This window comes from Centrocercus urophasianus, unplaced genomic scaffold, assembly GCF_019232065.1.
Source record: "Centrocercus urophasianus isolate 14NV4802_14NV808 unplaced genomic scaffold, USGS_Curo_1.0 seq_11, whole genome shotgun sequence".
Classification (NCBI taxonomy): Eukaryota; Metazoa; Chordata; class Aves; order Galliformes; family Phasianidae; genus Centrocercus; species Centrocercus urophasianus.
The window spans coordinates 78,144,005-78,162,651 of NW_024884253.1; the positions used below are offsets into that span (position 1 = coordinate 78,144,005).

General features: G+C 41.9%; 1 protein-coding gene across 1 annotated transcript in view; it reads left to right on the forward strand.

The window, feature by feature from the left end:
- The first annotated feature begins 910 nt into the window (after positions 1-910).
- GMDS (GDP-mannose 4,6-dehydratase) overlaps positions 911-18,647 on the forward strand; it is a 390,054-nt gene continuing 372,317 nt past the window's right edge. The window contains exon 1 of the mRNA XM_042840103.1: positions 911-1,008. Within this exon, the coding sequence (XP_042696037.1) occupies positions 964-1,008 (45 nt within the window). The 5' untranslated portion in view covers positions 911-963. The remainder of the gene's footprint in view (positions 1,009-18,647) is intronic.

An 18,647-nucleotide genomic window follows, 5' to 3' on the forward strand; every position in this document is an offset into this window, starting at 1 on the left:
GAGTAAAATAAGAACACAGTTTGGATATGTAAAGGTCCTGCAATGCAGTCATATAAGAAGGAAACCCTGGGTTGACAGACTTTGGGGATTCATGTAGAAACACAGCCAGGCCTCTTTTTTATCTTGTTAGTTTTTAGATACAAAAAAATTAATGCATCAATGAAAGAGGACACTTATTCAGTATCTCACCCGCAGGCCGCTCGGTCAAGCCGCGCTCCTCAGGAGCGAAGCGGCTGGCAAAAGCAACGCAAGGCTTAAATCCCTCGCTGCCCGCCAGCTCCTCCGCGCCGCAGGGGTCGCTGTTTCGCCCGCGCACGAGGGCGGGGCTGCGGCGCGCTCGTCGCTCTCACGTGGCACCGCCCCCTGGCGACACGCGGTCAGGAAGTCGGAGACTCGGCTTCTCCGCGGCGGCAGCTTACGCAAGCCACGCCCCTTCGCCAGCTCCCAACCAATCGCTGCACTCGCCTTCGGCCGCGGCGCTCCGGCGTCTCCTATCCCTTTAAGGAAGCGCCGAGGCTCCCGATTGGCTGCAGAGCGGAGCCGGGCGGGGCGAGGCGAGGGGAGGGGTGGGAAAAAAACGGGGCGCGCGCCCGCAGTTCCCCCCGTTAGCGCGCGCGCGGGCGGGGGCCGAGCCGGCGGCGGCGCTGGGGCCGCACCTGCGGCCGCCTCAGGGCGGGACGGCTGCGCCGGGAACGGCGGGCGGGGCGATGCCCCCGGGGCAGAGATAGCCGCCGGGTGCCGGCAACCCATGTGCGAGCCGCGCTCGGGGCGGCGGCCGTCCTCATCTCGGTGCCCGCCCCCGGCGCCCTGGCCCTGCCCTCGGGCGGCGGCGGTCGCGCCTCCGCCCCGAGCTACCTCCGCACCTGGACCGCCGCCTTCCCCGCCGGCAGCGTGGCGCAGCCAGCGGCGGGAGCGTGTGCCGGAGCCGCGGCCCCGGGAGACGACGACGGCGGCGGCGGGGAGATGGGCGACAAGAAGGTGGCTCTCATCACCGGCATCACCGGGCAGGTAAGGAGCGGGTCGAGGGGGGCCGAGCCCTACCGGCACCCGGCGGAGCGTGCGGGACGGGGGGGGGGATGCGGCCCCTCGGGCTCCCGCGGGCTGCAGCCCCAGCCGTGAACGTGGGGCCCGGTGGTACCGCGAAGTGCCCCGCGAGGTGCCCGGAGCGCGTTGGTGCGTGGCGCCCGCACTTCCTGTTGCAGCGGGCGCTGTCAGGGCGATGCCGGGCTGCACCGCAGAGCCTCCGGGTGCGCAGGGGCCGGGCGGGCCGCCGCCGGGTGAGGGGTGTGTGTGTGTGTGTGTGCTGCTGCTGCTCGTGAGTGCGCTCTGGGCTTAGGGATGCTTTCTGCGAGTATCTCTAGCAGCGGTGCATTTGGTGCCTGTAGTCATCTTCATCTGGACTCGTTAAGGCATCAGCTTGCCCTCTGTTGAAGTGAGATGTGACGTGACCTTCAGCAAAGAAGGAGCTGAGTCTGTGAAAGAAAACGTGCAGCGCTTCCATCTCATGGGCTGAAGATGTGGAGTGTTGAGGCAGCCTGTGGCAAGGGTCCCCCTCAGCAGGGCTGCCACACAGAGCAGCATGCTGTCGCCTGCTCCTCTGATACACAAGATGGTCAGTCTCATGGTCAGTGCGTGTGCTTTCAGCCCAGGCCTGAGTGGATGACACAGGCATCTCCTTTTTGCGTTTTGTGTTCGTGTCCAACCGTATAGGTAGGGAAAAGGACCTCTGGAGATCATCCAGTCCAACCCCTTGTTAAAGCGGGTTCGCTACAGGGTTTCGCAGGGAATTGTCCAGGCAGGTCTTGGATGTCTGTAGAGGAGACTCCACAACTTCTCTGGGCAGCCTGTTCCAGTGCTCTGTCACACTCACAGAGGGTTTGTTAGAGTCTCTATGTTTTTGATTGTGTTAACAATAGAGATAATGATGCTTTCAGTCCTCATACTTTCAGCAGAAGGTGCTGGAAAAGGGCCACATGGAAAGAGAAGCGTTTCCTTTGCAGCAGCTTCTCCCCTGGAGAGAAATGATGTGCTGATGGTGAGTTTTACCTTGGGAAGACCTGCAGAAGTGTTGATGTACAGAGCTTGTAGCTTTCCTCACTACACTGCCAACTTGGATGCTCTGTTGGTTGGTTTGTCCATACAGAGGTCTACATTGTTATCTTTGTTGGCAGGTTGTGCTAAATGAAGTTGTGGACTTGTTTGATGATATGTGAGGAACACCTTACTTTGCAGTGTAGATGTTGCATGCTGCCTGGAAAAACCACTTTGCTTGCACATGGGTTATCTCTTTCAATGTGCTGAGTGCCATCTACTCATAGGGTGTATTGTTTGTGATGGGTAGAACCTGTTAAGTAGGTCGTGTTGGATGGTATGCATTGATAATTGTCTTAGAATTAGTGGAACTATTTGTTGGTGATTGTTTTTGCTTTTTTTTCCCTTTATGGCTGGCACTTAGTGGCAACTTCGTGCATGGAAGGACTTTTTCTTCAACTGTGGCACTTCCTGGAGTGCTTGCCAATCCATTTGTGAGGCACTGCTGTGAATTGTTCAGAAGGTGATGAGCACTGCAGAAAAGTACAGGTGAAAACAAACACGGTGCTACTTTACAATGAAGAGCCACCTGATTTTTGTGAGGGAATAAACTGTGGCAATAGTGTCATAGCATTTCTCATCCATTACCAGATGTGGACTGTGCATTCAGTGGTCATCTGCCTGTCTTACTTCAGCTCATTGTCTGTTCTCGGGTATTCTTAAAACACTTTTCAGTGTCATCTCTTTTGATACATTACTGATCTGAACAGCGGACTGACAAGGAGTTGTAACAGTATCTGAGAAGAGGAAAAAGATGGTCTTTTCATGCTAACATTTTTTCTGTGTTCATTTTTTTAGCAAAAATACAAAAATCCAGAGCTTTTTGAAGGACTGCTTGGTGTGAAACGTCTTCTAATACATTGACAGAAGTATGCTGCTTTTCATTAAGGATAGTAAGTTAGAGGCCTCTAGCTATAATGTTCTGATTTGCATGGTGCAGTGTTCTGTGTGATAGCTTTCCCTGCTCCCTTGCAGGGCAGGTTCAGGTTGGTTACTAGAAAGAACTTGTCCACAGGAGTGGTGGTGCAGTGGCACAGGCTGCCCATGGAGGTGGTGGAGTCACTTTCCCTGTTTGGTATTCAAGCAATATGTAGATGTGGCTCTGAGGGACATGATTAGTGGGCGTGGTGGGGACTGGTAGGTAGTTGGAGTAGGTGATCTGAGAGGTCTTTTCCTACCGTAATGATTGTGTGATTCTACTTTCAGTGTAATTCTTCCATCTTAATTTATCCTTGGTCATATTACTTGGTGTTCAAACATGCAGGAAGTCGGATCTAGCAAAAGTCTAGGGTACCTAAAAGTTAGCTTTAGTGATGAAACAGGACAAACTCTTGGCTTAGGATGAAAGTTTTATGTGGAGAGTAGGCTCCGAGTCCTATATTGTTCCATCACTGGGCTCTACCACTAGGAATCCTGGTCTGTCTTCTGTTCTTAGATAAAATTTAAGAGGAAGTTGACTAAATATTTGTTCCTTGCCCTCCTATCTTATTCCTTTTCTTTATTATTTTTTTTTGTAACTGCTTTTATTTGGAAAAGCCTCACCCAGAAATGGGGCACCTGGATTCTGTTCCTTCCTTATATGAGAACAGGCCAACTTGCACATCCGCCTTCCGTGAGAATCCCTTAGTGCTGTCTGTTTTTAAGCTTAATTATCACACATAAAACGTGCAAATGCATTTGTGCATTTTACAGAGTGGAAATGAGCTTAGGCTTTGTCTTTTCTGGATAGCAAACTTTAATTTCCTGGCTAAATAGAGTTGGTCTGTTTTGCATTCTTTCTTGGAATTGATACTCTTGCAAGGGAGGAAGTAAAGACTTGGATCCTTTTGGGTGAGGAAAGTGTAGAACAGCACTAGATGGATAACTAATCTTATTCAGACTGTGACCCTTCTGCTACAGTGAAGTGGTACAGTTGAGTTGTGTGGGGGGTCACTCCTTTGTGTATGACCAGTGTACGCTGAGAACATTTGCAAAAGTAAGGCCCCATATAGCCTGGAAGAAGGGTAAATGGGTGATAAAGCAGCTCTGTTAGCTTAATTTTTAGGCAACTGTAGAGTTGTGCTTTTATGCTTAGAATACTCTGAGGCTCAGCAAGGTGCTGCTTGAACTGTAGTAGCACCTCCTGACTTGAGATGATGCTACTTCAGGCATAACTGATCATAGCATTGGAATCAGATACCTCATGTTTTTTGGAACTCCTGTGTAGGTATGAACATCTCAACTGTTCATCTTTTACGCTGACAAAAGATGGGATTTTGTCCTGTTTATCCTGTGGAGAAAGAGTTGAACTGAGGTAGGACAGATGGTTCTATGAATTCTGGCTGGAATTGTCCAGTGATGCAGCTTTTAACTGAGGTGCGCCATGGAAATATGGCACAGCTGTATTTTGTAGTTTATAGATCTCTAATGCAACTCTTAAGACTGGAGGATGCCAGAAGTGGATGTGCTGCCTGCACGTGCTCTTCTGTATAGTGAGTGGAAGCTCACATATTCCTGCTGAACTACACCAGTTAGCAAAGGCACTTCATGTGGCTTGCTTCTCTTCTGGGTGCAAGCTGTTAGAAGTACAGGTGTCTGTAGGGTGAATGTGCTGACTGATAAACTGATGGTGACCTTTGGCCAGATAGCAAAAGGTGGATACAAGGCACACGAAGCCATGAATACTAATGGATTCCATATGGTCAGGATGCAAAAGGCTTTCTGTTGGCAAGGGCTAGAGTCTAGCCACTGTGTAGCATACGAATTAATTTCTGCACATTCTGCATTTAGTAACGGGCTAAGGTGAAATCGGTGCCATTCTATCGCTTGTACTGCTGATAAGAGAACTTTGACATGCTGCCACTGGAGGTGTACACTCTTGTTGCTGTGCTGAGATTTCCTTATCTCCTTCGCACACTACAGCACTGGGGTAAACCACACTTCACTGTTCTGATAATGTCGATTCTAGATTGAGGCAATTGCTGTGTTTGGATGGATAAAACTTCTCAAGTGTCACACAGGTATTGGTTGGCTGGTAAGCTACTTCTGAGTAATGCATTGCACTTTTTTCTTCATTTAAGGAAATGAAATTTTTGTTGAAACATGAGCCTATTAGAATGTGTGTTAGAATTATTTTAAATAACAAAATTAAAATGTGACCAAAATTAAAATTTTTCCACAATACAAAGTGGAGTTGGTGGACTTTTTGGACTTTGGTACTTAGAAGAATTACTCTCTAAATTTTTTTATTTTTTTATTTTTTTTTTAAATCAAACACCAGTATAACTGACAATTTTGCTACTAAATATGCTCGTCTTCACCTCCTATCTTCTCTTGTTAGGGGGAAGCTGAAGTGCTACTAAAGCTGTGCTTGTTGACAGCTTTGTTTTCTAGGCACTGTGACTAAGTATCTTCTAAAGATGCACTTAAATAACTCTGGAAGGTCTGATTGCAGTGCAATCAGTCTGATTGTCTTTCTGTACACTGATGCTTGTAAGAGTGGATGTTGAATTTCTTGGAGAAATACCAAGACACGGTCTGGCTGAGTCCAACTACTGTGTTATATGTTCAAGTTCCATTTTTGCCCTCTGTCACTGGATTAATAAGCCTGGAGTAGTATCTGTCTTTTCTGGCACTGTGCTGCTTTACTTGGAAGGATGATAAGATTGTTTGTAGACCAGCAGGAAAGTTGTTTAACTTCTGAAGCTAAGTTTAAAATGAAGCAATACGCTAGAACTCATATGCAAATACATGACCAGATGCTTTTGTTAATTATAGACAAATTAGTTGTTTCTGTCTTGTAAACGAGAGCTCTTTTGTGCAGTTCCTGACACTTCTTTCAAAACTTGGATTTTGGTTGAAAGTTCTTGGGATTGCTATCATAAGTGTAAATATAACTGTGAAGTTAGCATGCATGTGTAAGTGCAAGAATATTTTCTTTGTTTTACTTGATGTAGAGGGAAGATAGTGCTAGGACAGAGGCAGAGCCTGGAAGTTTAATCAGCATGCATACTGGATCCATATACATATGCATGCTATACAGGTGTTAGTAGTTCAGGATTTGTGAAAGACTAACATTCTGGGAAGAAAAAGGATCACTGAGAAGGCAGGCTTTTTACGGTTGTGAACTGAGGTAAGACTTAACATCTGACTGTTGCGAATACACTAAGCAGGACAGACTGGGGGGCAAACAACCAGTGATATGAGTGAGGATCATTGCTTCATTTATTTGGTACAAGAGTGACTATAGAACTCTTTCACATGCAGTGGCTCAAGCAGTGTTGGTCCTTGGAGGAGAGTTTTAGAGGAGAGTGTTAGACAACTTCTTAATGTTTCGTTAAGTGTTTTGATCCAATGGAACTCTTTGTCATTTGGCAGTATGTATGTGCCTGGAAGGCAAGTGTAGAGATGTTACAGCATGCTCTTCAGAGAGAAGACAGTCCTTTGCCGGGTGAAGGGTAGAACCTGAAGGATTGCTTTTCTGCATAGGAATAGACTAGATTTCACTGGAGCTGCATGGGCTACAGGTAAGGCTACATGCAAGCTGTGCTGCCTTTCCGTGTAGACAAACATGGTCTTGGCTGAAAGTAGTTGCTCTTATTTTAGTGACTGAATAGCCAAGCATTGTTCTAAGTGAGGATCTGTTGAACATCCTTTTCTTACTTTTGAGGATGCAGAGGTGGAGGAATACCAATTTGGACTCAAACTGAAATATAAGAAAGGTAATTGGAAATTGAGGAGAGACCTGTATGTATACTTCTAAATATTGAGAGGGAGTTCCAGCCTTGAAGTAGATGGTCAAGAGAGGTAGTGAAGTGTTACTCTCAGAGGTACTCCAAACCAAGCTGGAATTGGCCCTGAGCAACCTGTTCTTCCTGGTCTGTGCCTGCTCTGTGGAGTCCAGCTGTATACCATTACCTGCAATGATGAGTAGTGCAGTTAATAGGGTATTTGAGCACAGGTGAGCTGCAACACATTTATGACACAAAGTATGGCTGGTAAAGGATTAGCTCATGTCTATCTTGGTGTACATGTTAACTTCCCTTTTTTTCCTCCATCCTTGCACATCTGTGTTTATGGCTGCCAGTGCAGTTTGTTCTGGGGCTTCTTACTGGAGAGGGAAGTTCTGTAAAGCAGCACAGCTCCTGGTGTTGACTCAAGGATCAGTACAATCTGATTCCTTGTATTTGAGCAGGATATGCACAGGATGTGGACTGAGAAACATTGTGAACAGTAAGTAGACTAAGTGTCACTGTATACAGTGATATATACCTGATGTGAAAGTAGATAAAATACTAAATATGTACCAGGAAATTTAGAATTTAGTATGTAAGAACAGTGCTATGATACAGAAAAGATAGAGGCTTAGTACCCAATCTGTGTTTGGGAAGCTGATTTTTGCCAGCAGTATTTCTTGTAAAGGTTTCTGGTGCTGTGAATAACTTAGTTTTGTTGTTGGTTTTATTTTTTTAAATGAAGACTGGTAGCCATCAGAAAAGTTACTTGCCTTAGGTGTGGGATGTTGTAAATCTTTGGGTTTTGAAGAGAGTTTCCTAGTCCCTAGCTTGCATTGCTAAACCTGAACAGATCTGAAATAATAGAAAGAGAAATGACTTGCTATGGAAAAATCTGACTACTAAATGTAAACATGCTGTATTTCTGTATTTCCCAAGACTGTAGCATTGAAGCATCCTTTTCTCTACATACGTACAACCTATTCAAACTGAAGAGAGCACTGTTCTACCTTCTTCCTGTGATTTCATGCTCTCCCACTAAGCTTTGGTCTTGTTGCTCATCTGGTTGTCTCTTTCCTATCGATTTGGCTGTTGATTTCTCTGCATAAGAGGGTCAATTTCTTAGAAAATAGCTGTGTGGGTGGACAAGGAAAATGGAGTACTTAAGCCTGCTTGATGATGTATGTGTAGAACACATTAAAGGTTACCATCCTGGTTCCTATAATTCGAAGAAGTCATGGAAATTTTTTTCAGTGCAGTTATGATAAAGGTATTAATCCTAGCATTATTTCTTGTGGCCCACATCTTATTTCTTTGAAGAATGTTAGATGGTCTTGCACTTGCATGTGCTTTTATTTATTCTTTGATATGGTAGTACGGTGGTGAGGCAAGAAGTACTTTTTCTCTTGACGATTTCTAACAACTTCATCACAGCCCCTTCAGGCTTTTGAGTATAGGCTTGAGTCCTGATTAAGTACCTGTTCTTACAAACTTGTCAGTTCTGCTACTCTTCCTATAATGCTGCAACTCATTTGAGGAGGTATAGTTCCCTTGAATCAGCTCATGAACAATGGAATGACATGAGAGCAAGTCAACGTCATGGAAGGTGTATCTGATTTTTCTCTCTCTCAAGGATTTGTGCTCTCTCATCTGAGTCTCTTCTTGCTACTTTGGTTGCTTTTTAGACCAATGAATAAAATGAAAGACCTTTTTTTTTGTTTTTCTCGTCTACTTTCATATGAATTCACTGATGGTTTTTTCCTTTTTTTTTTTTTTTTTTTTTTCAGGACCTTAGTTAAGGAATTCCTTTGAGTTTTATATGTACACAAGCTGGGGGATGCAGTTATATATAAAATGCTCAACTTAGCAAGGCTATAGGATAGTGAGGAGAAAGCGTGGAGTTCTCTCATTTTTGTTTTCTAACTGTTATTAGAAAAGCCTCTGCAGGTCTTTGTTTCTAGGGTGCAAACAGTTTTTCTCAATCTGAGTCAATAATGAGATTTTTTTAAAGCCTGGCAACTTGATGGTAAGCTGTTTTGTCTTGTCACTTATTCCTTTTACACGTGTCATTAAGCAGAATGAGAATAAGCAGAATTAAACTTCCTCATATGTAATGTAAATATTGCAGCACTTTTTGTTTATTCCCAAATACACAGTAGACGTCAGTCAGGCAATCTTTCCTCAAGTCTTCTTTTCTTGTGGGAAATGAGTTTTGCTTTGCAACTCGTGTGTCATCTCACAGCAAACTTTCTCAGGATGTGTCCATTGACGTTATGAGCTAGCTGAAGCTGGTTCAGTGACAGGTTCCATTGAATAGCATTTGACATCTACTGGGAGTAGAGTTCATTGCACTGAATGAAAGTACAGCTGTTATCATGCAGTCAAATCAGTCTGTTAAAATTTGATGCAATACCCTTGTATTGATGCAGTACCCTTGTATTGATGCTTAGTCAAAGCCAACAGATAAATCAGCTACAAAAAGGTACTTGCCTTGGGTGGGGAATGTTATAGATCTCTGGGTTTGGAAGGAGTCTCCTGAAACAGCTTGCACTACAATTAGTATATGCTTGAACACATTTGAAATAATTGGAAGCAAAGATACTTGCTCTGGGAAAGAATCTGACTGTTAAGTGTAGTGAGATACAGTCACTTTCTATGAGTTCTCTAGTTTTTGCTGTCACCTGACCTATTTATTGCTGCTTGAAAATTTCTCTCAAAGAAAAGTTCATACAGTCTGTGGCGAAATTGAATGTGTAATGGGGGGAAATTGCTATATTGAAAGTCTAGTCAAGTGCTTTTGTTGTAATGAGAAGATACTGTATCTCTGCATATCTGACACCTGCATAGCTATGTAAAGGCATGCCTCTTGGCTTTTTTTTTTCTTGTATTTCATGTTCCTGAGGAGGTGTTCTTTTGCATGTGATGTATGTGATACATTCTGTCTGTAAAGTTTCACCTTCCAGGGTGGTACAAAAGCATGTGTGGCTAAGATACGCTCTGGTCTACTGTCTTACGTATTTGTAAGCATTTTGAGGTAGTATGTCATCATGCTGCACTGGAAGCCTTAAAACACAGCAAAGCCAAAGCAACAAAAATACAAAACCAACAAAGCGCCGAATGAAGATCAGTTAGCAATGTGAAAACAGTAGGAGATTCTCATTCCAACTTAATAATGTATGAACCCATACCAGAAGTAACTCGAACATATTTACCATTTCATGAGTGTAAATAAGCCTTTTCCAATGTATATGGAACAGTATATGTTTAGAAGGACTGAAGTCAGGCAGGGAACATTTAGTGATCCTATATATGCCGTGTTTCTGACTTTTATGCTTCTTGCTTGATACAACTGCAGTCAGTTCTAGCTGCTACTGTAGCCTGTATCTTCATGTTTTGGTTGCTGGTGCTTTGGAACTTGGGGTACAACTGTCTGTTTAGGCTGCTACTTGTCAAGCTGCAGGCATGCATGCTGTAATGTTGTTACTGTGTCTCTTGCTTTTTTCTAAACATCTTTTGCATGTGGGATTTCTTTGGGTGCAATGGCAGCGTCTGTCTTCATAAACTGTGCTGGTGGTGATCCACTCCTTTTGATTTCTATTTCTGTTTTAGAAACCCAAAGAACGGCTACTCTATCTCCAATGTCCTTGACTACTTCATCTTGCATGTAGCTCTCCAAAAGCAGAAACGTTAATGTGGTGAAGGTTTGTTTTTCAAATGCTGAAAACACTGGCAAAGCTTTCTGGATTTTATACAACTAAATAATTGTGGTTTTCGAGTTAGTGTAATTTTTTCCCATGATTATACAGTAGTAGTCTGTCAACATTTTTGTGCCAAAACTTAGCACACTGTTTGTTTCTGAAATTAAAATGCCATTGAAATCTGATAGCATGTACAGTATAAAGAATATACAGAAGTCTTTGGATTTGAATACTGAGTATGATGTTCTTTCATCCTGTAGATGGTGTGATCATGCCAATAGCTTTGTGATATATCAGAGTTTTGATGTAATGCTTAAGAAGCCACAGCCAAGAAGCTATTCTATTAGTGTTGAATTAATATTCCTGATCAAGTGCTGTTTTGATGAACCCCAAGAAGCCTGTTCTGATCTTGTGGAACTTAGTCTCTCTATTGCTTTCAAATTAATGTTTCATTTCCCTCTACTAATGTTTGCAGTGATATCAGACAAGATGAGAGCAGTATCAGAATGCTGATTGCCCTTTAGACAGCAGTGGAGGGTATGTTGTAGATCTGTAGGCTCAGTAGCATAGGCACATTTGTTTTTGAGTCTGAAATAAAGTTATGTAGTTGTTCTTGAAGATGTGAAGGCGAGAAAGTCATAAGGAATAGCAGCTAAACTGTAGTTTATGCCCTTTCTAGCCCATTTCAGAGAAATAGTCATAACTGTAGCTGGTCCAAGACTGGAAATCAGTAACTCTGATTTTCTTCAGGTATTTGATTTCTTAAGTTTCCTGCAATGATCTGCATGCAATGTTATGCATTAAATGGAAGATCATGTTCACGTGTTCTTATTGCTGCCTTTCCTAACACTGAAGCTGTTAAGTTCTTCTCTGTTTTGAAATTTAAGGTTAGAGTGATAAGATTTTTCTTTACTAATTTGCAAGTTTCTCATTATTGAAGAATGAAATAGACATATCAATACAGATTATCTCTAAAATATTTGCTGCATTTGTTATTAATTTCCTTGTACTTTTGTACTTCTGCAGTTATGTTGGATCAATATTCAATCAGGACATTAAAAAATACGTATAGAAATATTCTGCTGTGACTTTATTTATGAAATTTGTTCAGCATTTTGTCATTACACTGTTCTGTTTAAACAGTGCTGGAAATCATACTTTTTGAAATTGGGAGGCAGTGTAGATGGGGAAATGCTGACTGCTAATTACACTTGAAGTGCAAGTCAGCTTTGTTATACGTGTGCACTGGTGGTTCTTACCACCTCAGTATCTTGCATCTTTCTGTTATTCTGATTCAAGGAAAGTGTAACACAGACTTGGCAAATGAAAAACATCCAGAACCATCACAGTACTGAAGTCCTCTGAGCAGTACTGATGTATTTTTGATTTTAATAAACAAGAAGACCTGCAAAGTAATTAAGTTATTGATGGTTTATAAATACTTTTCTTAATATGAAAGTGTCTAAATAGTGAAATAACATTGTGATTGGCACTTGGCAGAGGTGGACATGCAGCTTCATTTGACACTGAAGTAGGTTGAGTTGCTGTTGGAAATACTTTGCGTGAGTTAAGAAGTGTGATGGTGAACTTCAGTTGTTGCTGTTTCATTTCCTTTGTACTAGCTTGTGTTACTGGTTGATGAATTCTGTCACTTTCAGTAGGAACATCCTTGCTTAACTATGTCTACACTAAGCTAGCTGTCTAGGCAGCTGCTTTGGTGTATGAGAATCATCTAGCCCATTAAGTTCAGATTGTAGGCTTGTTTGATCAGATGCATGTGCCTACCTTACGATAGGAAGAGTTGTGTTCTAAGTTGTGTTGGCTATGTGGATGTCTGCTCTACTGACTGTGAAAAGTGGTTAGGGTGCCTGACGGGTGGTGCTTATTTATGCTTTCATTTGCCTAAGCAGCATTTATTTTATTTGGAGCACTAAATAGAATGAGCGATGATGAGTTTAATTACCGGGATTCTTTTATAGTGACAAAAAAGCTTTAAGTGTGTGTGTGTGTGTGTGTGTGTGTGTGTATATATATATATATATATATATATATATATATATATATATGCATATGTGTGTGTATACAGATAAAAAGAAAAGAGGGAATGTGGGACACCGGGTGTTGTTACAGATACTGCTTCTGTGGGACTGCTGCTTTGGACTCAGTCTGGAGGGGAATGGTGCTCCTAAGTGACTGACTGCCTCTTGAACACTCAGCATACCACTGCAGCTTCCCTGCTGCTGCTGACCTCTCAATCCCTGATCTTCTGATCTTTGAACACTTTCTGGTCTTTCTTTTTGCGGTAATGATAATATTTGATTTCTACCTTACCTGGCCTTCATGATGGGTCTTAAGTTACTCGCTATCATGTGTATGCTCTCATCTTAGTATTGAATTGTGGTTGCAGCCAAAAATGTCGTTATTTTCCCTCCAAAACTTTCTGGAGTATTTAGATTACTTTTATCTGTTGGCTTACTGAGGCTGACATTTCAATATAAGATAGTTCATTTTCCCCTCAAAATGTTCCAATAGTTATTAACAGTAGATGCCAATATTTGTATGGCCTATGCACTGAAGGTCAGAACGGGGTCAGTTTGTGGCTATGAATGGTAGGGAAAGAGGCCAAAAATCAAGTAAAGGAAGAAGATTCCTTTTGAAGGAGGTAGAAGACCATGTTCTTAACAAAGATCTAAAATCTTTTGAGTGATTCAGTATGCTGAGCAAAAAAATATCACTGGCTTGACCCTGACTAGTTCTTGTGTTCCAGTGACAACGGTTTTGATGAATTTTTTTTAATTGATCTGACAAAAATAATTTGAGCTTATAGGAGTAGCATTGGTTAATGATCAAATCAAAGCTTTGAGATTAGCTTAACAGTTCACAGCTTCTTTTATACCTGGGATTCTGAGGGGAGGATGACTGAGAGAAGGGTTTGTAAATCTGTAAGTATGTCAGGTGGGGTAGAGTAGGGTAGAGTATGTCAGGCCTTAATTCTTTATAGTTTCACATCCTTGAGAAGAAGCTTCATTTTAATATGGGAAAACATACAAAAAGACAGGAGAAAAAGCTACTTTACTATTGTTCCCACTGTTACAGTAGGACTGTACTGTCCTTGGCATTATGTATGTGGAGGAAAAACATGTAGCTCTACAGTGTATTTATATACAATGAGGTGGTGGTAGGAGATCACCATTGAAGTTTAGCATTTAATTAAATTGCTATGTATTATTGAATTTATCTAAGACATTACTGACTTCCCTCACACTCAGAGTTGCTAGCCTTTAAAGCCAGTGCCTAATATTTCCCATAATTAAACCTAGCTATGAAGTAGAATAAAATCCTGAATCCATGCGATGTGCTCAATGCATCAGTATACCCTTGGAAAAACCTCTTTTGGAGTACAATTCTATTCTGTTGCAAGTTTCTCTGTACCTTTTAAATAAAAGATACTCTGCCCTTGTGAGGCCCATCTGGACTACCATGTCCAGGTCAGGGGCCCCCAGTACAAGAAAGACGGGGAGCTGTTAGAGAGGGTCCAGAGGAGAGCTACTAAGGGATGGAGCACCTCCCTACAAAGACAGGCTGATGGAGTTGGGCTTGTTCAGCCTGGTGAAAAGAAGGCTGCTGGGTGACCTCATTGTGGCCTTCCAGTACCTTTAGGTACTGGAGAGACTGCAAACAGGAGGGGAATCAACTCTTTGAAAGGGTAGATAACAGCAGGTCAAGGGGAAATGGTTTTAAGTTGAGGGAGGGAAGATTTAGATTGGATGTCAGGGGGAATCTCTTTACAGAGAGAATGGTGAGGTGCTGGAACAGGCTGCCCAGAGAGGCTGTGGCTGCCCCATCCCTAGAGATGTTCAAGGCCAGACTGGTGGGGCCCTGGGCAGCCTGGTCTACTAATGAATGGGGAGGCTGGTGGCCCTGCGTGTGGCAGGGGGGTTGGAGATTGGTGATCCTTGGGGTCCCTTCGAACCCAAGTCATTCTATGATTATTGCAGCATCTTTTCAGCTGTACATCCCTGACATTTGATGAGTTAAAATGTCAATTCATGCTTGTGAAGAACAGATGTGCCAGTGTCATTTGGAGTGGTGCTTTTAACTTTGCATGGAGCTAGTCACTCAGTGTATAGCATTTATTTCCTTTCTTGAAGAATCTCAAGTGATAGCTATTCAAAACTATGTCTGTTACTTCTACTCTGTGCTTAAGCACATACTGGCCCAGTTACAAAGATCTATAGCTGTGAACTGTCTATTGGAACGGCTTCTTTGGTATGCCTCTAATTCTTGAAGAATACATGCCAGAATTGAAAATTCCTTATTTCTCCATGTCTTGCTCTCCACCACCTTTCTGTCTTGCAGTATTTATCAAATTGCCTTTTTAAGGTATAGTCCTGTTTGGCAATGATTGTATCCAAAAATGAATTGCAAATTTTGGACGTTATTATTCAGAAATTATGTATTAAAATTATGTAAAAAGTTGAGCCTTGCCTTTCACCCAGTGAAAACAGAAACGTTGCTCCCCATGGATATGGGAGCAATATGCTTGGTTCTGCTGAAGGCAGTTTTTACAGCTGGGTGCTAAAGCCATGAAAATCAAACTGCTGACACAACCTGAATCATAGTACTGCAAGTAGCACTTCTTTGTTTTTGTATGACAGTTTCATTGGTACTATAAATAGTTGGCTCCTTACAGGTGTTCGTATGTAATAACTCTTAGAAGGCAACACTTGGTAAGTTTTCAAATGAATCATGTTAATTCCAGGATTAATTTTTGCAGGGAGACCTTTTGGCTTTTTTCCTTTTGAGGTTTTTAGTCATAAAAATCCATATGTGGAAAAAAGTCAGTTCCTTTTAATTCTTGAAGTGCAGCTTTTCTGGCAGGGAGAATCAGAAAAGAAGCTGTTTGTGATAGTAGTGGGCAGCCTCACTTGATCTAATGCTTCCACTGTCAGTCTCCTTGAACAAAATGTTTTTCTCTCTAGTTGTTCTGTTCTGCCATTGGTACTCAGCTGGCAGGAGATCTTCAAGTTAGCCGTGTTGTCACCAGCACTGAACTAACAGCAGATCTAAGAGGAAAAGCCTGTGTGCTTCTGTTTCAAACACCAGCAAGGAAGCCTGAATACACATGCAGTAGTAAAGACTTTTCTCAGCTGTTGCTTGGTGTATATACTGACAGTGTCACGTGCTTTTAACTGAATAGATGGCTGAGTGCAAAACCAGAGTTCCTGTTGCAAGACTTTCTATTGCTCCCTCTTGGTTCTGGTTTATGTAGCAGTGTTGGGAGAACAAAGAAGTGACTGTGTACGTGGCTTGAGTCTGGAATAGTTTAGGTGCTATAGTCAGTCCTCAGACAGCTTGGTAAAATGCTGTCTATAAATTAGGCTGGGAAATTTTGTGTTTTCTTTTACAGTTATCAGTGAGCCTGAATTTAACATGGCTGATAGTTGGTGCAGTGCCTCTTCCAGGTAGTGCTGATTAATGCAGTAATACTCTGAGATGTAGTTATCTTGACCTGTGGAGAACCTGAAATGAGTAACTTTATGTGGCTCCTGGCATCTACAAAGAAACAAATCTTTGTTTAGTCTTTGGGACTGCTATTCAAAAATGTCCATCAAGAAGCAGTGTGGTATGATACGCTTCCTTTTCTCTCCAGTCCTTACCTGAGCTTACTGACATCTGAAAAAAGGCTGTGAGGTTTATTTGTAAATGCTTTACTATGGATTTCAAAGATATTGGATACTGTAGCATGCATGGGTTTGTAGTTGCACCTTTAAACGGTTTAGCTAGGGAAGTATTTGAACTACATTTAGCTGGGAGTTATTAGGTTTTGAGAGATTTTTGTAAGAATTTCCTTAATTAGCATAGAGACCAGACTTTCAGAATTAAACTCCAGCATACAGCCACCTTTGTTAATGCATTTCTCCACATTTAGTTCGTTAATTACATGGAAAAGGCTGACTAATTCAATGGGAAGTGATAGTGGAGAGAAGGTGATGGGAAGGGAGCAACGCTGGAGAAGGAGGAAGTACAGGTGAAGTTTTTGGTATTACTACCCTATAGTTCATTTATGCAGTTCACAAACAAAATATTTTTCTAAGAAAGCTTGCTTTTCAGTTAAATAAATTTCCTTGCCTAGATAATGTGGGGTGAAAGGTGTGAATTAACTTGCTGATCCTGAAGCAATGGCTGAGGGTGAAAGATAACATACTGCTTGAAGTTATCAGTGGTCATTTGAATTAATTGTGACTTGTTTCTTGATTCTTTGGCTGTTTTTATTACCACTGTTTTGTTATCACTCTCAGTACTTCAGTTCTACGTGACTTTTTCTTTAGGCTTCTACCTTTAAACTATTTTCTGTGATTACTTCGTGACAGTGAAGTAGTTGGAACTATGAGCATTAGTTGGAACTTCTAGTGAGTAACATTTTTGTTTTTAAGTGATCACAGCATCACCAAGGTTGGAAAAGACCTCTAAGGTCATCCAGTTCAACTGTTCACATATCACCAATATTAGTGAGACTTTATATAGGCAGAAGGTGCTTCGTGGAATGCTGCTTTCCTGGATGTCTGCAAAAGAAACTTGTTGGAGTCCAGGCCTCTTGGGGAGCAGAGTTGGAAGAGGACTAAGCTTTATACTCTTTAAAACTGCAGTCAAATATATTGAAGTTTGAGATGGGCATGGAAATTTTGTCGCATTGTAGGTGAAGACGCTGTATGTATGGTGATGTGAGCAGGAAGTTGAATAGTTGTTGAGGTGGGAGGAGGGCAAAATGGTTCTGGGATGTGAAATAAGTCCATGCTCAAAATCTGAAAACAGCTCTTTTGAACAAAACAGGGTTACCACTTTCCTGTTCTCTCTGCATGGTTCAAGAGGTTCATGATGTAGAAATCTCATTTAAAGGCTGTTCTGCTTTTGTAGAATTTTATTCCGTGATGGTGCTACCTCCACTCCTGTGTTCTGATTATTTATTTATTTTTTTTTTTTATGGATCAAGGTGGATAAATGGAGAGAAATAATACTCTGACAGGCTGATTATACTGTGGTAATGCATTCTCCCCTTGATCCCAGTTGCAGCACAGAGCTGTGCTTTTAGTGACACAGTAAAGCTCTCCACCTAGAGGGAGGAAACAGACTGCAGTCACTGGAGCAAGGCTGACTGGCTGCCTTGGCTTGGGAGATCCACGCTTCGCACAAAGAAAAGAGTGGCATAGAGGTCTTCTTTCTCTAAGAGAAAATCAAGTAGCTGGTAACTTCCATACTTAGTACTTTATTTCAAATAAAAATCCAACAATACCAAGAAAACTAGACTCTACTATTCATTAAGGATACAATATACAGTAAATTGCACACAAATATTAATGTTCTTCAGATATTTGTTATGCTTTGTAAGAAACTGCTTGTTCAGATTACTTTTCTTAGCTTCATCTCTTCCTTGATGTAGGAGTGGACTTCTGAAGAGCATCTCCTTACTGTGGCTGAAGACAGTACTCCAATAAATGTTTCCCACTGTGCTTTCTGAATGCATGACTGTGTTTGCAGAATGGCATTGTTCATACCTAAACTTGATGTTTTTAGCTTAAGTGAAGGATGTCTGTGTAAGAAGCAAATAATTTTATTTCCAGCATATTAGATTTCTCCACGCTATCCTTAGATCTCCTTTCCTATCGGGTCTTTGCTTCTCTGCTTTGAGCTGGATGTGGATACGAAATGAGTTGTTGCAGAACAAATCTCTTGCTTTGGCTTAGTGGCAGCTGCTTTTTTTTTTTTTAAGAATCTTGAACGTTGATGAACAATACCAGTATGTGTTTGTGATTATTTTGTTTGCAAAAAGTATGCATTGCTTTGATTACTGTGGAAAATAAATGTTATGAAGATTTTAGCTATGCCATCTTAGACAAAGAGAACTTGGGGGGAGGGGGGATTAAGGACATCAGCTTTAATAGGAATAGGATGAAATCCCTGTTTTTTATATGGCTAGGAGTATTTCTGAAGTATGCAAGTTTTGCAGCAGTAGCATATATACTTCCAGATTTTTTTTATATGAACTGAACTGGTTTTCTGTTCCAGTGTCAGTGAGAAGAGTTTATGTTTATGGATATGGATTTATGAGTGACTGGTATGACAATTACAGATATAGGAAATCTGG